At 40.2% G+C, this 23,367-nt stretch overlaps 1 protein-coding gene across 1 annotated transcript in view; it reads left to right on the top strand.

The window, feature by feature from the left end:
• RPS6KA2 (ribosomal protein S6 kinase A2) overlaps positions 1-23,367 on the top strand; it is a 168,754-nt gene that overhangs the window by 68,795 nt on the left and 76,592 nt on the right. The window contains exons 2-3 of the mRNA XM_054162776.1: positions 4,640-4,756; positions 9,264-9,345. Of these exons, the coding sequence (XP_054018751.1) occupies positions 4,640-4,756; positions 9,264-9,345 (199 nt within the window). The remainder of the gene's footprint in view (positions 1-4,639; positions 4,757-9,263; positions 9,346-23,367) is intronic.

Genomic DNA, 23,367 nt, shown 5'->3' with positions numbered 1-23,367 from the left:
TGCCTCTCTTTCTCCAAGGTCTCCATGAAAAAGTCGTGGAAGTGCCAATATGGGAGGGCTTGTGGAGAAGCTTTTAAGTGAAAAATACCATATAGAATCAAGCCCTGTATAAGTCCTTCTTGTATTAGCACGGAGAAGTACCCTCCTCCATTCCTCTTTCATTGAGTATTCTTGTTGATTGCCCTCCCTTCCCTAGGCTGTGCTGCTTAACCACATGCATTTTTTTCAAGCAGTCAAGAACATCCATCTCACTTTTGTCACAGGATGATGCTTTTTGTACAAATGTAAATATTTACAGAAGTTTACAAAACATTAAGCTTCATCAAGTCAAGGCTTTCTGGTAATGCAGTGTTGGGATGAGTCAGCAGCGAGCAAAAGCCTGGGGTGCTGTGCACAGCTGCTGCAAGACCAGAATGAGGAACATTCATTTTTTAATCCCCCAACTTCACTGATCAAAACCATTTTGGTAGCTGGCTTTTGATTTTGTGCAGATTGAAATCCTCTCCACCAAAAGAGCTGCTTTAGTGTGCCGGCTTCAGGACAATTCTGTATTTGGAATCTCTTGCCTCAGTTTTATTATTGTGCAAATTCCTAACACAGATATGCTGGACTGGTGAACAAAATCCATGTTAGAGAAGTCCCTAAGATGCAGTTAAGAGCAAAAGCATTTGAGAGATCTGCACACAATGCTTGAGCTCTGATAGTCTGGGTTTCACTCTGATCAGCAGTACCTAAGAGAGCTTGTACCACATTCCATAACATTTTAATACAGAGAGAATTCAAAAGACCCAAATAAGAATATTAAAAGGGATCTGTAAAACTCTCGGGGGGATGTTTTTTGGTTGGTTTTGTTCTTGTTTGTTTGTGTGGGATTTTTTTTCTAGTAAAGTAAAATAAACAGAAGTCACTTCAGAGTTTATGCAGCAAAATTAGTAATAATATAGAAATACATGCAAGACAAATGGATGCATGCATGCAAACCTATCAGCCTTAATTTCCTTTAAGGGGCTATGTCCATCTTCAGTACTGACAGGCTGACTTTTTGCTTCAAAGTGGATTTGTCATACCAACTAAGATACTATCTACCTCTTGGAGAGTTCACAAGTAAATATTGGTGTAAAAAGAGCTGTCTGGTATGCTTTTCTTCAGTGCTGCTTTGCTGATCCTTTCTAGCGAGAAGACCGCAGGCAATCCACAGGAAATCCTGCCTTCCTAGAAAAATATCCTGCTTCCTCTTCAGGACCCATGGAGCAGGCAGCTCAACATGATTGTGGGCATTTCTGAGCTAGGCAAATAGAAAGAGAATAATCTTCCATAGGAAGTGTCTCAAGTCTCATTGTTTGAGATACTGAGAACCACAGTGAACACAAACCAGCTGGTGCGATCAAGCGTTGGTGATATTTTGGGCAGGACATTGGACTACTTGACCCCCAGATGCCACTTCTAACCAAGGTTTTTCTATTTCAATGAAGTCACATAATCTAACCATTTTTTACCATCTTTAAAATCTGTAGTTCTCTGATAAATACTGCTAGGCCTTATATTTAATTACATTCTTTTACAATACTCTTTTTGTGAGGTTGTAATTAAAGTGTTTTTATTGCTGTTTTTTAGTTATTTTTTCTGGAAACGGTAAATATTTTTTTCAGCACTCTTCTAGCAAGCAGAATTATTATCACTTTAATACTGCCATTATATTCCTGTATCAGAATACATTTCATGAACCTGAAGAGGTGATATTAAATTTAATAATACATTGAGAAATATGCTTATAGTTGTAGGCCTGTGACTTTGATGACTAATATGAATGAACACATTAAAACTCACTCATCATTTAAACCTGTGAATGCAGCGGAAGTGACTCCACGGTTCAGGCTGAAATACAATCTAACTGAATTTAAAAGACTTTTGCTGTTTGTGGTATATCTCATCCACAGCTTTTAAGGTCAAGGTGTCAGCTCAAGTAAGAAGAATGTGAATCCATACCCTGCTTCACCTGCTTGCAGTGGCTGGCCCTTGCTGTGCTGTGCTTCAGTGCGAAACAGATGGGCAAAACCGTGAAACCACAACTGACTGGGTACTCTCAGTCTGCACTGACCTGAGAAAATATCATGCAATTGTTTCATCCTATGATAGCTGTCAGGAATGTTCACACACAGAGACTGGCCTGCAGAAACTAGCCCTCTCAAGCTCTGCCTTTGCTCACAGGTGAACAAACTCCTAAGCATACAAGATCTGGTGTAGAGGTGATTCAGGAGCCTGACAATGGAAAGTTAGTTTTAGCCTTATCTAGTAACCAAGATAGGTGGGAGCATTGCAGTCCAGGCACTATACCTAAGCTGCAGTACAGCAGGGTGGGCTAAGCTTGAAATAATGTTCTTACCAGTGTGCAGGTGGTGAGCAACAGGCAGATTACCAAAAGATTCCTGTACCTAAATACAAAAGCTCTTCATTTCAGAACTTGGCAGAGTCTTTGCTAATAGCACATAGGTAATTCCTGATTTCCTTAGAAAACATCTCATTTCCTCCCCTCTCTCCACCAATTTTTCTACCTTTTTTCTTTTTTTTTTTTTTTCCTAATATGGTATATCAAATCTGTATCAGTTTACTGTTGTTTTTCTTGCCTAGAAGAAATGAATATTTTTTAAATCAGAAAGATACTCTGTCTCCCACAGAAATGAAAGGTGGGAAAAAAAGGAAAAAGTGTGAAAAAAAGAGAGAGAAAAAGAAAAGAAAAAAGAAAGGAAAGAAAGAAAAAAAGAAAGGGGAAAAAATAAAAAAGAAGAGATACCCAGACTTAGAAAACCTGCATGGTCTCTTCTGAAATTGGTGCAGACAATGAAAATCATTTGGTCATTTGTTCCAAGTGATTCCTTTCAGGCAAACCTTAAACCAGAGGATTTAGGATCAGAAAAATGAGTTGCTGTCAGATTATGATTATTTTCCATGACTCTGGTAGCATGCACAAAGTAGAGGAAGCTTTCCAAACCAAAAAGAGGGTATAATCTCCATCCCAAAGCACATGAATGTAAATAGACAGGACAGGGAACAGGAGGGATGAAGCTATATTATAGATAGCAGTCTGGGTAATGCTGACCATGGATCAGGTGAATTGCACCTGGTAGAAGGTGATAGCATTTTTTCTGGAGAAGGCAATCAAATTTATCTTTGTTTAGTAAATAAGTGTGTTTGGGCCAAATGTTGTTGTGAAAGCATTTTCATTTTAGGATGTTATTTCTATTTCCTTTGTGCTAATTTTTAAGAAAGAAAAAAATAAATCTATTTCCAGGCTTTATCAAGGTACTTGCTTGGGGAGAAATGATAACTGCAGGAAAACTCCATGTACAAATAATGTTTAGAACATTCTGATGATTTCCTCTGGGTGCAGACATACTCTAAACTCTTCCTAAGTGAGCTTTAACTAAGGGGATGAAACAAAAAGATTTTGTACTCAAAATCCACAATTTAGTTGCAGAGAAGTTAGAACAAGGAATTTGGATGAAAAGGAAATAAAGGACGGGGGGGAGGGGGGGAAGAAGACTGCTCAAATAATAGAATTTTTAAGGTGAGAAAAGACCTTTAAGATTATCAAGTCCAACTGTAACCCAGCTACCAGGACCACTGAACTATATCCTGAAGCACCACATCTACATGCTTCTTGCAAACCTCCAGGGATGGTGATTCCACAGCCCTCCTGGGCATGTAGGTGTAAAAAAAAACTCAAGGAACAAACCAACACTTAAATACTATCTTTTCTCACTACTGTGTCCTTGAAGAACCGGTCTTTTCTTCCATGTGTCTTCAGCTCAGTGACTTTCTAGGTTGCTGTAAACTCTGTGTAGTCCCTCTGGGTCTCACATGACCCAGTCACTCTCTTTTTAGAGGAGAATGCCATAAAAACATAAAAGAAACAGCTAAAACAAGTGCTATATGTCACAACTTCAAAAGAGAAAAGTCTTAGTTCAGCTGATATGTTCGAGGAAGGTACATCTGTTGACAATGGGAAGTATTTTAATAAAGGAACCCAGAAAATCTGAAACGTTTGAAACTAATTCCTGCAAGTAAGTGTGTGTCATTCCTTCTACCTCCACCACCCTATTTTCACATCTAAATCATTAATTTGTTTTCTACTTAGGTTACCAGTAGGTTACCTTGCAGTAAATAAGGAGAGTTGCTTTTAGCAATGCTTTTTCTTTATTGCCTACTCATAAGAAGAATTTCTGCTTAAAGTTAAGGGAGCTTTGTAAAATGGATTTAAATGAGACTTTTAGAGACAAAGTATGTGGAGAGAAGTTTGCTGAAGCCTCTACAGAACAGATTGTGTACCTGACACTGTTAGCAAGGTGTGTGATGGGCTCACCAAGCTCTGCAGTGTGTTTTTGTTTCAGCTTGCATATTCTATCTTTACATAGTCATATCTTGAGGCTCAATAAGCAGAAATAGCAGGCCTGAATGTCCTGACATTACCCTCCCAAGACAGAAAGAGGCACGTGGAATATTTGGACCAGCATTTATATCTGTTTCCAAAATTTCATATATGGTTATAGAGTCACAGGAGAAGAGATTTTGATAAACAACATGTTTCCTTAGGATAACAGCTCTGATTTGGTGATTTTGTTCTTTGTGGTTTCCTTTGCAGGAAGAAGGTATCGTGAAGGAAATAGACATCAGTCATCATGTGAAGGAAGGTTTTGAAAAAGCAGATCCTTCTCAGTTTGAGCTGCTCAAAGTATTAGGACAAGGTTCATATGGAAAGGTAATTTTTAATGCCATCTAATCTCCTAAAGCGCACTGAAAATGTCATGTTCTTTCTTTGAATTTATTTACACTGGTAACATTATATATAAATTCCATTTTAAAGAGAGATAAGTAAGCTCAACCCCTTTCTATCTTCATTTTAATAGCACATTCATTTTCTGGTTGGATTCCTGTACATAAAACAGTTTCAAAAATAGTGCTTATTGCTCTGGACCTGGACTAATGAGCACCAGTGAGCATTAGTGAGCCTCACTGTTTATAAAATCAGCTCTTCTTTCCCTCTTTCCATCCTACCCACCAGGGAGGTGAGTGCCCACTGCTGCTCAGTTCGAGGATGTAAACAGGAACATTCAAAGGCTTAAAAACATTAGCTGGGCAATTTCCCCTGAGGGCAACGGGAATTTCAAACACATTTCAAAGTCCCTGGCTGCTCTTTAGCTGATACTTGAAGGCTAGTACGTTTTGCTGCGAAGATCCTGGATTCAAACCCTGTTGCTGAAGAGAACAATTGTTGGGGTGAGAGCACGGGGAAAAGAAACCCTACCTGTACAACAAAAACCTAATTTGTGGAGAAATATTTTTATCTTAGGTCCAAGGATTTTCTTAATCCTAAAGAAAATTCTTCTTCATCAGGGTGTGTCAACTGGAAATGAAAATAGGAAGGAAAGTTGAAGGGAAAGAAAGAGAGGGAAGTCAATTCAGTCTTAAACCCTTTCCATGGTTTATTTAGAGTTTGAACTGTATAAAACAGTGACCCTAATTTAAGCCAGGCATTGAAGTCCTTATCATTTAAAGCCTTCGATTCAGTGCTGTATCATTCTGGCTGACTTGAAGTACTGACATACCTAGAAGTTGCTGAAGTACCAGAACAAAGCTGAGCCCCTTAACAATGAATTGAGTTTCTATTCCTTTAGTTTCATTCCTGAAAAAAAAGTGAAATTGAGAGAACTGGCTGGTTTTTAAGCTGTTCAACTGAGGCCTGAGTAATTTCTTGCAGGGTTAGACACTTTGTTGTCAGTGCTCTCAATGCTCTTGAAAGTCACAGCACTTGCTAACTTTCTAGGCTGGGATTTGGGTAATATACGCATTGTTTCCAGCTAAGGGAGTTTTGCTGCTTTACATACAAATAACCCAAGGTGCTTGTATGCACACAAGACTAGAAAACTGAAAGTGGTGCTCAGCCACATGCCTGTACTATTCTGGCAAACTAGTATAATACAGCTAATCTAATCAGTCAAGTAAGCTCTTCAGGACAACTTGGTGGTTTCAAGAAAAATGTAACTTTACTTTTAAGATTAATCAAAAGGACAACATCAGTTTGCTTTACAATGCATTTTAATTAGTTGTGTTTCTTTTTTGGTTTCATGATTATTTGGATGTCAGCTGAAAGAGCACACAGTGTGTTCTTGATTCATCTCTTTAGAGGGAATGAATCAGGTGCTACAGGGAACAGCTGACTAATCACTAGTAATGTAAATTGATTGTTTTGCTTGTTACAACAAGTATTACAAGCTTTGCAAGATGACATGGCAGATAAGGTATTTCTAGAACTGCAGCCTAGTGTTTCTGCAAGATACAGCATGCTGTGCCATTCTGTGTGCAGTGTAGCTTAAAGTTACTGTCCTCATTCTCTTAGAGGTTTGGAGGTTAGTTTTTTTGGTTAAAGATTCCATAACCATTTTTACAGAATAATAATACACCTGAAAATCCAGTGTTTGGGCAAGCTTGAATTTCTCCTCCTATTTTTCCCTCAATGCAAAAATCCACTGGGATGGATAGGCAAATATCCCAACATTTCTCTCTCTAGCTGAACGCCTAAATAGAATAGAATAAAATTAACCAAGTTGGAAAAGACCTTCAAGATCGAGTCCAACCTATAATCAGTATAAATCAGTAATTTAGCATAAATAAATTGCAAGAACAGGCAACTAAGATGACCTCTGTTTGCTTTGCATGTGGGGTAGCTGGATGCTAGTATATGAATTGACTTCCTGTTAATGTTGGAGCAGCTGAGCTTAATTTAACATGATGCTTAATGAAGACACTTCAGAAAGTCTTAAGTTGCATCCTGATTTCATCGTTTGTTCCAACAGTGGTGAGCACTGGAGGTATTTGTATGTTCATTGAACTAGGAATGGGGAAATGTGCCCAAGCTCAACGAGTTAGAGCAGCTTGGCTGAAGAACTGTGGGTATCTCATGTGCACAGGAAACGTTTTGAGAGTCTCACCAAAAAGATATCAGGTCATGTTGTGGAAGTCTTGTAGCAGTGAAGCTGTCAGATATAAGAACTCTGGTTAAGTTGTTCAGAGAGAATTGACTCTCTTTATTTCCCCCTTCCCCCCAACCTCTCTACCTGGTTGTTTAAAGTTATTCTTCCTGCCCACAAACCTTTCCTCAAAGGGTGTTAGAGAAAATCATAATCAGTTTATGGATATTTTTTTTTTCCAGGGGGAAGAGCTTTTCAGCTTGCAAATAATGTGCTAGAAACAGACTTCCTCCTTTTTTTTGTGTGCTTTTAATATTTTGGGTGGACAGAGTTAACAAAGCTGTGTGGTTCCTGAACAGGCAGTGAATGAAATAATTGCCAAATATTTTTGTAATCCAACTAATATTAGTTAGAATAGAATAGACCAGGTTGGAAGAGACCTTACATAATTCTACTTAGCCTGTGTTAATTTCTGTCTTTATAAGTTCGTGCTATGTGGGCTTATATTTATTTCTGCATGTGGCTTTACTTCTGCTTCTGTCCAGTAACACAAGTGCTGAAATGAAAAAAATTATTAAAAAAAAAAAAAAAAGGTACACTACTGTCTGGTATTTCTGACCTCAGCAGACAATGAGGCTTGGGAATTAGCTAAAATATTTGTTTATTTTCAATTATTAAAACACTGACAATCTTATAAAGGCTAAATTGTACTACTTAATACTTCGTTCTCTACCCCTCCAATGTTCAGAGGCACTCAGGGGCAGACAAAACAATAGCTGTGCAGAGTAAAAGAAGACACACAACATTAGTCACAGTTTTATTTCATTTAAATTACAAATTTACGCTGTCAGAAGATGTAGCAATTCATGATTTATGGCATGAATTGCACCAAATTGGTTTTTTATCCTTAATTTAATTGATGGCAATGATTTTAAGGCACTGCTGATTCTTAAGCACAAGGAAGACATCATTTTTTTTAAATTTATTTTTCATATAAAGCTGGGCAGAATGTGGAGAGATGTTTGCATACTGGAGGGCAATTAATAATATTGAACATATTTTCTGAGGATGGGAAGATGCTGGAACAGTTTGCCCAAAGAGGTTGTGGTTACACTCTCCTTGAAAGTGTTCGAGGCCAGGTTGAATGGGACTTTGAGAAACCTTGGCTAGTGGAAGCTTTCACTGCCCTAGGCAGAGTGGTTGGATCTCGATGATCCTTAAGTTCCTTTCCAACCCAAAATATTCTATGATTCTATGATCCTATTCTGTGATTCTTTGTGGGTTGGTAGAATTAAAACTCAAGATTTACAGAGCTAGCTTAACCAATTTCAGGTGAAATATATATGAAGTACTTTGATCCAACAATTTTAATTAGATTTCCTGAATCATAGTATCTATTCCTCTATCAAAGGCAGCAAGACTTGTAACTGGAAGTTAATTACTCATCTACACAAGACATGTAGAGGGACCTCGACAGGCTGGACAGATGGGCAGAATCCAACAGCATGAGATTTAACACATCCAAGTGCCGGGTTCTGCACATTGGCCACAACAACCCCATGCAGAGCTACAGGCTGGGGTCAGAGTGGCTGGAGAGCAGTCAGGCAGAGAGGGACCTGGGGGTGCTGGTTGATGGTAGACTGAACACGAGCCTGCAGTGTGCCCAGGGCCAATGGCATCCTGGCCTGCATCAGGAACAGTGTGGCCAGCAGGAGCAGGGAGGTCATTCTGCCCCTGTACACTGCACTGGTTAGGCCGCACCTTGAGTACTGTGTCCAGTTCTGGGCCCCTCAGTTTAGGAAGGATGTTGACTTGCTGGAACAAGTCCAGAGAAGAGCAACAAAGTTGGTGAGGGGTTTGGAACACAAGCCCTATGAGGAGAGGCTGAGGGAGCTGGGGTTGCTTAGCCTGGAGAAGAGGAGACTCAGGGGTGACCTTATTGCTCTCTACAACTACCTGAAGGGAGGTTGTAGACAGACGGATGTTGGTCTCTTCTCCCAGGCGGCCAGTACCAGGACAAGAGGACACAGTCTCAGGCTGCGCCAGGGGAGGTTCAGGCTAGATGTTAGGAAAAAGTTCTATACAGAAAGAGTGATTGCCCATTGGAATGGGCTGCCTGGGCAGGTGGTGAAGTCACCATCATTGGAGGTTTTCAGGAGAAGACTTGATGGGGTGCTTGGTGCCGTGGGTTAGTTGTTTGGGTGGTGTTGGATTGGTTGATGGGTTGGACGCAATGATCTTGAAGGTCTCTTCCAACGTGGTTTATTCTATGTATTCTATTCTATGTGCTTTTTACAGGTATTTCTAGTGAGGAAGATCAAAGGATCTGATGCAGGTCAGCTTTATGCCATGAAAGTACTAAGGAAGGCAACTCTGAAAGGTGAGGATTGGGACAGTGGCTGCAGTCCCACTTTTTGTGTTACTTTGTTATTAACTTCTCTTGCCATTTTTCACATTGTTGGTGTCTTACAGTATATGAGTGCATAACTATGTCTCCACTAGCCTTTAAAATTCTGCCTCACGGTAGTGAATGTTCTGAAAGAAACACACCAAAATATGTTGCTTCTGCAGCGTGGGAGCAGGAAGACAGGGCTTTGGAGTTTTCAGCTTGCATGCTTTCCTGACTTTCTTGGGTTTGTCTATAGGACTTCTGATGCACATATATTAGTTTGTATCACAGTATCACAGTATCACAGTAACTAAGGTTGGAAGAGACCCCAAGGATCATCAAGTCCAACCTGTTCCAACAGACCTCACAACTAGATCATAGCACCAAGCGCCACGTCCAATCTCCCCTTGAACACCTCCAGGGACGGTGACTCCACTACCTCCCTGGGCAGCCCATTCCAATGACGAATGACTCGCTCAGTGAAGAACTTTTTCCTCGCCTCGAGTCTAAACCTCCCCTGACACAACTTGAGACTGTGTCCCCTTGTTCTGGTGCTGGTTGCCTGGGAGAAGAGACCAACCCCCACCTGGCTACAACCACCCTCACAGTGGCAGTATCTTTCTGTTGCTTAATTAAGCTGAGTATTTTTTAAAAAAGATATTGCTGAAGTAGAATATGGCTCCTAGTAGGCAGAAAGAGGAGTACTGACCTTCCATCTAGTGCTTCTCACTGCCTGAAAATTCAGGAGAGTATATTTTTGTGTGAGGAGCTCTTCTGAGTTTGTTGAGAACATGCTGTTTCCTAGCTCATGACCAGTCAGTGTGCGGTCTGTAGTAGACTAGTGCCAAATGACTGATGTTTGAGTCCTCTTCTGGAGCCACTGACTGTTACTGTCTCACTCAGATGAAAAAGAAATTTCTCGTAAAGCACAGGATTGAAAACCAAAGTTCTGTCTCAGCTGAGGTCCTTACTGTTTGTTCCTCCACAGAGTTAGGAAGATCAAGCTGTCTTCTTGTTTTTCTGACCTAGCACACTACTTTGTTTTTTCCCATCAATAGCCTGACACTTTTTGCAGATAAGATGAACAGCGTTCACTTGGCTCAGAGTAGTTATTTTGCTTTTCTTGGAGCATGTGGGCTTACTCAATGCAGTATAGTGCCTACATTTCTGCCCTAATGTGAAAAGAGATAATTTTGAGATAGTTCTGATGGCTTAAAAAAAATCCAAATTGCTTTAGCAGTTAGTTCCCTCAATTGGGGAGTTAGAAGAAGAATGAAGCTGCTGGTAATTACATGGTAAGAGTTACAGCAGGTGGTGGCAGGCAGACATATTACCTCTTCTGAGTACTAATCAAAGTAAGGAAGTGGCAAACCAGGTGTTTACATAATCCTTTCCTCTAAGAAAACCTTTTCAAAGAAATACTCTTGAAGCAATGCTGGCTTGCTGATCTTTTTATTTGAAATGTAGATGGAAAAAATTGTTCTGGCGGAAGAGTGTGGTGTAAATAACCGCTTAAATAGTACTGGGTGTAATGCATAAAAGGTAAGAGGTCATGTCTGTGTATGTATAACAGAGTGACTCTCGGGCTTCTCAGTCAAGAGTAGAATGCTGAAGTACCCAAAATGAGCTTAACACTCAGAGCCCTTCCACTGGGAAAGCCATCTCCTGCCTGTTACAGCACCTGAGGAGGGACTGTGTGATCTCTCTGTTGTCAATGTGTACCAGAGACTTCTTTTGCTTTCTTGTGAGAGCCGACAACTTTTCACCTACGGTGAAAACTAGCTTTTAATGTGTAATTCCAAGGTGTGTTGAGCAGAGAGTTTTGGGGGAGGGTTTCTTCTGAATCCCCAAGCAGATAATTTTTGCTTAATGTTTGATAGCTTAATCTGTAGTGTTAAGATGCCACTAGGAAAGAGACAATAAATCTGTATTATGGTGGTATTTTAGGAAATCTCAAAACTCATATGGTGATTTTAAACTACTCAAAGTGCTTTACCTTAAGTTCCTCAGGCATCTCTAGCTGGCCCCAGTGGTTGCAGTTGCTCACTTTGTTATACCACAAAGCCATTGCCTCTCTCCTCCCTTGGCCATTACAGCACACTGTTTTGTCTTTTCAAGCATAGGTCACAAGATCCAAAAGATGAGGCTGTTTTGTGGTTTTCCTGGATTGCATTTCTCTCTCATTCAAATGGCTTACCCCTTTGACTGGAAGATCTGGATTTCTCAGTAATCTCAAGATAATTAGCACATTGGTAGAAACTAATTTGTCCACACTAGTTTCTGCAAATAGATTAAACTTGATAGCTATTTAACTCCAAGTACAAAAATTAAGGTAAAACTCCATTGACCTGGGGCAAGTGAGACTAACAATAGTGGTGATTGCTGCCAGTGAGCTTTCGTGTAACTTTTGGCAAAGAGGTAATATTCCTGACAGTTTCGTTTCATCTTTGAAATGAGAGTGATGAATTGTTGCTACCTACTTACACTCAAAAATGCTGGAAGTCAATCCAATGTGAAGTATTTATTACTATGTCAAGTAATGAGAAAAAAAGACATAACTACTTGTTAGCACTGTGTTCAGTATTTACAGACAAAGGGCATTTTATGAGACTCATTTCCGAATGATTTTGCTTCCTAACCTGTGCTCTGCGCAGTGCAGAATGGAGCAGGAAAGTTAAAGCTCTTGGTGCCAGTGTCATTGCCACACAGCCCTAAATATCATAGCACCTATTTTCTTTAGCAAAGCAAATTTGCAAAACACTTAAAATGGAGAAATGAGAAGGGAAATAGGGGTGTAGCAAAACTGTTTTTTTCTTTATTGGATTAGTCTGAAGAATTAAAACTCAGGCAAATAACAAAGTGAGAATGTTAGATGCCTTCAGGCATGATGGGGTAAAACTAGCTTTGTACCTCACTCTGAAGAACAACCGTATGGGGTTGTCATGAAGGTTTTCCTATCCCAGGAGCTTTACTGTGGCTGTGGCAAGCAGGTAATATTCAAGAAGCAGCAGAAGTACAAACCTGTGCTTCCTTCAATGAGTGTGCTGTCTCCTACCTCTTTCTAGGGTAGCTGTCCCTTCTTAGCGTGATCCTGATGCAAAGTGTGGTATAAGAAGGGTGCAGCAATCAGAAACAGCACTCTTCCAGCATTTAAAGCTCAAAAAAGTTGCTTGAAAAAAAAAAGAAGGTTCTTTTAGCTCAATTGCATGTCTAGTTTTAAGCTTGAAAAAGATCTGAAAAGAGCCAGCAGAACCACTCTTGCTGTGAGGGGAGAATTGGATTCCAAAATATTCTTAGACTGTAAACATTTGCAGAGGCATAAGCTATACACAGAAATGTTTGTGAAAATAAAACTAATCTTTACCTCATGGGGGTTTACATTAAATAAAAAGTATATCTGAATAAGTACATCTAACAACATGGATCCTTGAAACTGAGTCACTGCTGCTCTTGGTTGTAAATGAGAGGATCACACACAAATTTCTTTGCTTCGTGCCTCATTTCCTTTTGCAAGAGATTGTGGGTATTTGTTTTTTTTTAAAGCAGAGAGCTTCCTGAAGAAACTAGAAGTGTTTCATTCTAATTATTAATTCTAGGAGAACTTTGGCCAAAATGTTTGAGAATGCTGTGTTAGTCAGGTGCCAGATGGCAGATACATCAGATAAAAGGCTGCCTATATGTACAACTCATCTGTTGAAACACTATTTATTAAATTACAATATTCTAATAGCTACCTTTGCAAATATACTCTTTTGGGTGGTCCAGTTGCTAAAAGACATTAAAGTGCTTAAATCACAGAATCATAGACTAATAGGGGTTTGAAGGGACCTCTGGAGATCATTGAGTCCAACCCCCATGCCATGGTTATGGGCAAACTCCACTAGATCAGGATACCCAGAACCACATCCAGCCTGGCCTTAAAAACATCCAGGGATGGGGCTTCTACCACCTCCCTGGGCAATCTGTTCCAGTGTCTCAGCACCCTTATGGTGAAGAACTTCTTCCTAATGTCTGATCTAAATCCACCCTCCTCTAGCTTGGATCCATTCTCCCTAGTCTATCACTACCCAAATACCTGCCAAGAATGAAATTTTGCCTTTCAGAATGTCATTAGATAATACTATGTAGTACCATCTTAATATGTTGCTTTTATGTCTTCATTAAAATGTGATTCTTTTTTTCATTTTTCTTGAAAATCTGATTTTTAGATAAAAAATGTTAAGATAATACATTTAATCCATATGTTTGGAAACTCACAGATATGTATCAGTGAGCCTTGACTGCCTGGCCTGAATACACTGTGAAGCTGAGAGAACAGAAAGAAAACAGGAACCGTTTAGTTTGTTTATGTGTGTGCCTTGTATTCACCAGCAAAGCTGGGATAGAAGAAAGGATAGGCTGATTATTTCAGTTCACTCAATATTTCTCCCATGGTGTCTTAGGCTCCATTGGCTTCATGGGATGTGCTTCAGCATTCCATGAACAGGAGCTGTTTAAATTGCTTACAGTGTAAACCTCATTGAACACCTGTAAAGCACCCACAAATCCACAACAGGTTGCTGTGCTGGGAGGTAAGGGCTACCTCTAGAGCCTGAAAAATCAAAGATCCATCCCTCCATATGCCACTTCAGAGAAAGCAGCATGAAGCTATAATTCACAGACATAATGCTTATGAACTTTATAAACAGTACAGTGATGATCTAGTGAAGCTTGTGTGATGGGTCACGATGAAGTAGATTTCATCTGCCCATCTTGCTGGTAATGGGCTGTGTAAATCTCAGTACTGGAAGGTATCTGACCCTGAGAACTGAGAGAGTTTACCTGTTTCTGCTTATAGGATTTAGAAATGATAATCTGTTTTGTCAAAAGCTCTGAAGTGCTTTGCAGTTTATGATCCCCTCAGTCTAAGCCAGTAGGCTTATGGGTTTACAGTTGTGCTGAGTGCGTGCAGTGGTTATAAATGCAGTAAGTGGCGTGCAGCTGTAGTAACTCACAGAGAGCCTGTGGCACTCTCCAGGATGTAGATTCAATGATACTGGATATACACTAAATAACAACTAACTTAGATGTCACTATGTGGACTGTGGTTTCTTTATAAACCACTGATAAAACTGTAGAAGTGGCTTCCCTGTTTGGACAGTTACTGAAGTGGCTTCTTCAGTTTTTCTCTGTATGCAACTCAGTTTCCCTGTCCTGACTGGTGTTTAGACCTAAGATACTGAATGGGACAAAAATTAAATTATTATTTTTTTAAAGGTTAAAAAAAAACACAATAGGGCAGTTTAGCCTTATAAGGTAGGACACAGAAAGAGCCTTCAGCCCAGAGGAAAAAAAATATCTTTTTGATGCTGAGATTTCCAAGGTGTCTTGTGCTGTTTTGTTCAGCCCCTGTGTTTGGTAAGAGGCCCTGTTATTCACTCAGGGCCTGTTATTCACTCAATTTGGGGTTATTATCTTTTCTTAATGAGTTTTTTATACCCTTCTAGGCCTCTTAGTTCTCTCTTCTAAACAATTCTACAGGGAAGTCCTGGCCACACATCCAGTTTCCTCTGAGTCCAGACCCTACAGCAGAGATCCCTTTGTCCTGCTCTTTATAAACAAGGCCACGTGCTCTGAAGCCTCGGGAACTGCTGGCTACATGTGGCTTCTTTACACTGAGAATTTCAACTCTTCAAATGTCAGGGTTCTGAGCTCAAAAGAAAACATTACTGAACATGGAAGTGCTCTTAAAGACAGTTGAGACACAGTAACTGAAAGTATTGTGCTCTTCAGGTATTCATATGATGATTCCCCAGGGAGCTCAAAGGAGATTCAAATGTGACGTCAGAGAAAGAGAACACTGAAAACTGCTGATTTCTTTGGCAGAAAGGGTAAATTTTCCACCTGCTATCACGTTATAGAAGATGGTTCTAAACAATTGTTGAGTCACACTCTTCTGTCAAATGTAGTTACTCGTGTAAAGTTTCTAAAAAAGCACTGGCTCTTGAAGGTTGCATTTGAATATGTCCTCTGGCTGTTCCAGCCAGAATCACAGGAGTTGCAAGGGACCTCTGGAGGCCATCTAGTCCAACCCTGCAGGTTTGCCTAGATGAGGAGCACATCCAGGTAGGTTTTGAATACCTGCAGAGAAGGAGACACCACAGCCTCTCTGCGAGACCAGTTTTTCCTCATGTTCAGATGGAAAATTCTGTGTTCCAGTTTGTGCCTGTTGCCCCTTGTCCCATTGCTGGACACCACTGAAAAGTGTCTGGCCTCATCCTCTTGACACCTGCCCTTTAGATATTTATAAGCATCGGTTAAACCCCCTCTTAGCCTTCTCCAGGACGAACAGCCCCAAGTCTCTTAACCTTTCCTCACAAGAGAGATGAGCAAATGGTGGCTGGTGGTTGTTTTCTGGAATGAGTAGTCCATCATACTAAGTTCTTTCCTGGTAGTAAAAAGCAGTTTTCCAAATCACCTTGTAATTTTTCATTCAGATTTCCATCTATCCAAAATTTCTATTGATCCTGCTGTGTTTACTGAACAAATAGCAATGTAGACTCTCAGGACTCCAATTTAGGTAGGTGCTGTAAGTGCCAGCAGTAAAAAATGTTGAGACCAAAACTCATTCTTCCAAGTCCTGAAAGTAATTTGATCAAGGGCTTTCACTGCTGCTTGCTTTCCCTTGGATTATTCTTTTTGTCATAGTCACTGCACTATATAGTTAATGACAGCTATTTGGAGTTATTCCCAAATTGGTTGTTGCTTTATGGAAAAGACTACACTTGATATTTGTTATTGTCAAGTAGCAGATTTCTGTTAGTTGCTTTTGGTGTAGATTCAGGAATGGAGAGTCTATACAGTTGTCCTGAATTCGTGAGTAAAATGTGTATCCTATTTGACAAATACAGTGCAATTCAGTTTTGTCTGTAGAAAACCCACTTTTACCAGGAAAGAATTGGAAGGTGCAATGGCCTTTGTCAGCCCTCACACCCCTCACCTGCAACAGCTGGAGAGCACAGAGAGTAGAAGCAGCAGAGGTATCATATTGTTGAGATGTTGAATGTTTGTTCCTTCATGGACTCCCATGCAAAGACATTTCCTAGGTAGAAGGATTTGTAATATGGCTCTTCTTTGCATTGCTGTTCGAGACGGTTACTGGAGGGTGGTTTCAGCTCCTTATGATTGCCTGCAGCTGTCAACCTTCATTCCCCTTCTCTCATGTATTTAGCTTTATAATTAAGCAGAACATCAGTGGGCAGGACATGCCCAGGAAAGTCAGTCTTTACTAGTGATAACATGGCACTAGTCACCATTCTGTCTTGTCTGCTGCCTTTCTGGCTGGTGCCCTGTAGGCCAAATGGGAATCTTCATGTGAAGATTTGCCCCCCTCCCCTTTTTTTTTTTAACTCCTTCCCTTCTGACATGGTCCTGGGGCTTGAAATTTTGTGTTTTGTTTATCTTGCACTGTAAAAGAGTTTTGTAATTTTCTGTTTGTTTGTAATGTTTCTACTTTTAAGAAACCTACTGCTGAAAAAGGGAAGCTATTGCTGGCAACCCATAGAGTCAGCTGTGTACCATGTGAATGAACCACTTGGAGCCTTTTAATCCTGCCTGACATCCAAGAGCTTGCTGTTGGTTCCAAGAAGCCACATGAAGTACAGGAAGGGAAAATTGTTCTTTTGGCAAATACACACCCAAATGCTTTTAGTCTTCATCTCCTGTGAATTCATATCATGTAGTCTGTTCTTTATGGCATGATATTTTATGTTATCTCTTCTGTTCTTTCGTGACATGTTTAGTATAGGAGCTGGTATGTCAGTTTAGGAGTCACAAGACTTCAGCTCTGCTCGCATCTCTACTGCCAGTCTGCTTGCATGAACATAAACCAGCTACTGCTACAGCTGCTGCTCTTCTCAATCACCATATCTACAATGTTAACCTAATTATGCCAACCTCCTCTTTGCAGTACTCAATGTCCTTATGAAAAGTAATAGTCTATCTCCATTAATGGAGATGGCATTAGCACTCATCACCACTTAAATGCAATCTGCTGCATTATGGAAATTAATGACTAAAGAATCCAAACTAAGAAATCGTTAGGAAATGTGTCTTCTGTATAATGCATTGACTATTTAAAATAATCAGAGCTATGAATCAACTGTACTTTTGCATAAATTTGTAGCTGTGGTGAAAAGCTAAACTGGAAATACAATAGCTAAATATCACTGGGGTTTTTAACCTCCCTGATGGACTCTGAAAGTCTTTGGCTGTGGTACAAATCCATTATCTATATGAAAAGCATTTGTTTGTTCTGTTCACTGAATAAGTTGCACCAGTTGGAACATCCAACAAAATTCTCATTTAACCAATTTCAGCTGCCTGTAACTGCAGTGCATTTATAGTTGCTTTGAAACCAAAGTCATAAGCATCCTCTGGGAGTTGCATCCCACTGCTTTTACTGGTTCCCATAACAGAACAGAATAATGCTATTTCCTTTTGAGAGTGAGGACAGATTAAGAGAGAGGTCAACACTGCTACTTGATGCCATTTTAAGTCAGGCTAATGTCAGGAGTGATGCACTGGTGGTGGTTTGCCTTGTAGCATTACATTTGGATCAGTTGTAAAGCTTCACCAAACAGCTGGTCAGGCATTCCTTTTTGCAACTGCTGCTGGAGGTGTGCTAGCACTCATCTGGATCTCCATAAAAGTGTGGGAGGCTATCATCTGGGATTTATTTCAACAGAAAGAAAAATATTCTCTGTGTTGTTATGCTCTTCACATGGGTCACACATGTTAGTTAAGGCTTCCTCATGCCTATGGCATTTGCTCCAGGTTGTAGGTTTTGATGATGTTCAAGAGAGTCCAGCAATCAGCACCAACAACAGCCCCTCTTTTATATTTTGTCTATGGCATTTTCTATCTGCCTGAAACTCTAATGGACACACTCGAGAGATTTCCATAGTGCAGTAATTTAACTGCCATTTTCTTTGCAGCAGCAAAACTTTGGCAAAGACTGAATTGCTCAGATAATTGTGACATGTCCCTGGTCATCTTTCAGACTTCTTTTGTGCTGTAATATAGTTACCACTTAGTGGGCAATTGCCATCATCAACACTGTTAACTCAAACCTGCTTTTCATGCTCAGAGGAAGTTTCATGTTTATGGGATTGTGCTGCTCTGTTAGTAGTGTCAATGCTGATCTATTCAATTTTGTTTTCATTGTGGATACAAGAAGCTATGCAACGTTGAATACAAATGTCATACATCCAGGTAAGATGTAAAAAGATGCAGGTACTAATTGGACCCTTGCATGTTGCCATGATAAATACTTTCAACTGTATGTTTAGAAGGACTATTTTGTATTTTTGTTGTTCCCTGTGTTTAGATCACTTTTACCACTTATCTCTGTCTCCTGGAAAACTGTCCCCATAAAGGAAAAAGAATGGTCCCTCCCAGCTTGTGCCTCCACTCTCTTGCCTTGTTTAGGAAAATAGCCAGTGGCTTTGCTCAGCAACTCCAGCAAGTCCCTAAGAGCAGGCTTTTATACTGGAGAGAGTTTCTTAAGCAGTACGTTTTGACCTTTGTATCAAGGAAACCAGGAGGTTCTTGCTAGACCATCCCACTAAATGCGCATTTGACTTTCCAACATACCGAAATTCATACAACCTCATTTGCCAGATGTGGTTCAGCTGTCCCCAAGTGAGCTGATATCCCCCAGATTCCCCAGGTGATCTTTCTGGAGTAACAGCTGGCATCCCCTGAGCCAACTGTGAGTGGTAGCAGCAGGCTTGGAGATGTGATCTGGTGTGTGGAGCCAAGGAAAAGGCAATGGAAAAGGGCAAAACTGTAAGCAGAGAAGTGGAGTGCCAGGAAGAGAGAAGATCATGAATCAGCTCTTGCTCAAAGTGTCATTTCGAGGGGCAGACTGAGCTGCATGTTGTGAGCAACTTCAGGATGTAAGTGATAGCTGTCTGCCATTTTCTCCAAAGCAACCTTCCTCCTGCTCCTTTCATCTTGGGACCCAAGAGGTGGCTGCAAGGGAAGAGGGCTTGCTCAGTTCCAGCACTGGCAGAGTGAGTGCTTGGTGGCTTTTCTTCATAGAGAGGAAAACAGCAGGGACAAGGCTGTTCAGCCCTTCCACTGGAGTGGGGATGGAAGTGATTTGAAGGGTGGCTGTAGGTGAGACTGATGGAGCAAAAATGAGATGCTCATGAGGCATAAGACTTGGCATTGCTACATGAGATTTGGCAGTGTAAGGTGACTCTTTATCTGCATCTTCATTAGAAATATGAAGAAATCCTTCCATGCTGTAATAAAACACTTGTATAGTAGTTTACTGTGGAGAGTTTATCACAAGAGGGTTCAGGAACACTTTGTCACAGGCTGAACAAAGCAAACAGCTACCAAAGTAAAACTTTGAGGAAGCTTGAAAGTTTGCGCTCTCTGGGAACCACAGTTTGCTGAGCAGTCACTGGAAAGACTGGGTGGCCCCAGAGGATCTGTGTTACCCCCTGCTATCACCTTCAGGATAACAGCCGCAGTGATCTGAGGCTCTTGGTAAGGCTATTTGAGATCTTAGAATCTAAAGTACTGTGTGAAAGCTAAACTGCTCATGGTTACTTTTCACAGGGCTTTCAAGTCCATTCCAAATAGGAATATTTTGTTTCTGGGTTTTTTTAACTTTGCTGAAATATTCTAACATTGCACAGGAGTTAATCCTGGTGCAAAAACTCTGTTTCAGTCAGTCTCCCAAACACTTGTGAAGAGCAGTGAAATCCTGAAAGCACACTTTGTGGAGGTAGAGTCACTGCAGCAAAGTAGCACGTAGTGAAAGATGTGATCTCATTCCCCTGTAGCCGGGGCAGGCTGGTTTCTTGCTTACTCATTATTTAATTTTTTTCTGTTTGATTGTAACATGTATCAAGTGAAGAGGTTCCAATCCCACCCCTTCACTCTGCTCCAGAGGGGTTCATCTGGTTGCAGTTTGGCCAGCATGGTCTACATTTCCTCTTTTTCACTTACCTCTTCCTATTTATATTCCTTTCATCCATTTTATTTTGATAAATAAGTCTTCTCTGTCCTTCATGTTTATATCCTTTAAATATTTATCTGCTCTTCTCCTGTCTCCCTTTAGTCATTGTTTATTACAGTTTATGTTTAGCTCTTGGCAGTTACCCAGTGACATATGAAAAAAAAGATTTCCTCTTCAGTTAGGTATTCTTTTATGAGTGCAAGCAGCTACATATATTTTCAGAACTGTATACAGGGACTGAGATGTAGATGCTGCGATACTATTAATGTCAACAACAGTTTTACTACTGACTGTTTTAGGGCCATGATTTCATCCAGAAACTCTCTAAACTTAGTCATATATTCCATGAGGCTCCCTATATGGTAGTGGGATCCAGGCTGAAAAATAATTTGCGATTAAACCCTGCATTCCTCTCCTAGTGCTGGAAAACACTAGATCACTCTTTTTTCTTGTTTCTGTAACCAAGGCTTACTGGTTGCAAAGCTTTTGTCAGCGTGTCAGTAATCACAAGCTTTTCCTCAAGCTCTAATTTAGGAAATGACCTTGCCTTGACTTCACACCCTACATGCTGATGGGACTAGAGGCTTCTTCAGTGACAGACAGCCGTCTCACAGATGCTCATTTGGTTTTGAGGCAAACATATCAAGGAAGCTATATTAGGCATGTCTGCATAGTATGTCAGGGCCTGGGCAAAGCAAAGGTTTGGGTTGTCTCAGTGTTGACATTAAATGACACAATTGTCTTGAAATATTGCTCTGAACTCCCATCTATGTTGTGTGCAGGTATCTCAGAGCTGAGTTGCAGGCAATCTGATAAACTTCATCCTGCATGGTTTAGAAATAGAAGCTGTCTCAAGAGTTCACCTCTCCAAATCAACTGAACATCCTCAGTCCAGGTTAAGAAGCCACTATGCCAAGTTCTTCAGTGATGTCTCAAATATACTGGTTACTCATTTCACAAACCAAAATATTTGGAATTCAGTAACTAAAATGCTCGTCCAAAGCATTTTGTTAGAGCAAGTCATACTGGATTGGGTCTTTGTTTATCACATCCAAGCAGCCTAATGGAAGAAATGTTTAGAGTGAGAAATCAGCCTAGCACAGTGATGGCCAGTGCTGCTGCATAGCTTGGGGTGAGTGTTAATGTTTGCCTTTGGCTCTGTGACCACTTAGTCCAAACTCTCCCTTCTGAGACATGCACCTCTCTCAATCCAGCTACTGCCTTGTATTAACTCAGAACTAAGCTGGGCAACTGCTTTCCAATTAGGCCAATCACAAGACCAACATTTTATACTTTTGTATGTTTACTCTGCACTTGGAAAACACAGGGATTGTGTTCTAAAAATTCTCAGTAAGCTCAGTAAATATATTTTCCCTGAAGTACTCATCATGATTGATAAATACTGTTGAGTGAAATTCTGCTTGGAAAAACATTGGTAGCAAACATTTCAGCAGAATTTTCTGATTTGATTGTGTATCTCCTTTAAAGTTATTTCATAGTTAGTGTTCAAGAAATAATAGATTTAAAAAATGAAAAATTAAAACCCTTGACAAAACAGTACTTTGATGCACCCTAAACAACACCTCACTGAATTTAGGCTTTTTGTTCAAATTCAGAACAAAAGCCACAGCAAGAACATGTTTGAAAATTTCCAAAATTACAAGTTTCAAGCAGCTTTACAGAAAATATTTACCAGAATTAATTTGGCCTATGAGCAAAACTACCCTGATAGCAAAACATCACAGCACATAAATTTCCCACAGAGCGATAATAACACATTTCAACTCCTTCCAGGAATTCTCACTTAATATTATACAAAAGATCGTTGGCTTTGTCCATAAACATCCCAGCTGGAGCAAAGAGAAGGTTCCATGTTATGTCATTAAACAAAATAGTTGCAGCTTATATTACAAAAGAGAGTGGACTGGGTGGGTTTTAAATCAGTCCCGTGCAGGGGCATTTTCCCCTGATTTGGCATCCTAAGGAGCAACCTGGGAAGTTTCAGCACCACCCTCACCCCCTCCAGCTCTGCCAGGCTTTGCAAGTAATTTAATAGTTGCTCAAAGATCCTGGAGGAGAAGAAACTTCCCTTTCAGTACAATGGGTTTGTAAGGCCTGGAGAGAATAAATAAAGGGAACTATTTTTTTTCTGTACAAAGCTGACAGAAGAGGAAATGTCTGCTTTTTCACCGCTGAGCCAGTGGTCACTCCCAATACTTCTCAATCATAAAAACTGTGTTTTTACCATTGATGACACGCTGTAGAACATGCTTGTGACTACTAAAGCACATACAGTTTTCACACTTGCACAGTGAAGTAATCTGCAAAGTTTATTCAGCTCTGCCTGTAATACCCACAAGAGTGTTTTAAGAGTGAAGAATTAACTAAACCACCCCAGGCACCAAGCTGACAAGGCAAGTGGTAAAACTTGTTACTCTGAGAGACCCAGCAGTTCCTCAGTGTCTTGGTCATCTTCATCTCATGCGGGACAAGAGTAAAACAATTGCTTTTGATGACTTAGCAATGTCACAATAGCAAACATAAGATGACTGCTCTTTAGCTGGGTAGGAAACGTGAGGCTTGGTGCTGCATCTCCTTTGCAGCTGCATATGAATAAGCAGAGTCTGCAGAAGGGCAGTAGCTGCAAGGAAATTGGTCTGAAATGAGATACAGCAGAAGTTTGATAGAGATATTCATCCTTTGGACTGTGTTTAAGAATAGATCTGAGGACTACATGTACCTGTGTATCTTTCTCCTTTGGATTCTTGTAGATGGGAACTAAATTTTAAATATCTATGTTGTAAGGCGGGGGGAAAGAGGCCAACTGTCTCATAAATGTTTTAAGCAATGAATGTTTTATACAGGTTATCATAATTTACAGAAATTATGCTTATTCCCACAGCATAAGCAATTATTGCCTGTCATTAATATTAAAATTGTTGCTATTGCTTGCAATAGTAATAACAACAATGATAAATATAACTATGTTAAACTAAAAT

Source organism: Dryobates pubescens, chromosome 6 (genome assembly GCF_014839835.1).
Source record: "Dryobates pubescens isolate bDryPub1 chromosome 6, bDryPub1.pri, whole genome shotgun sequence".
NCBI classification, from domain to species: Eukaryota; Metazoa; Chordata; class Aves; order Piciformes; family Picidae; genus Dryobates; species Dryobates pubescens.
This window is presented reverse-complemented; position numbering and strand designations above follow the sequence as displayed.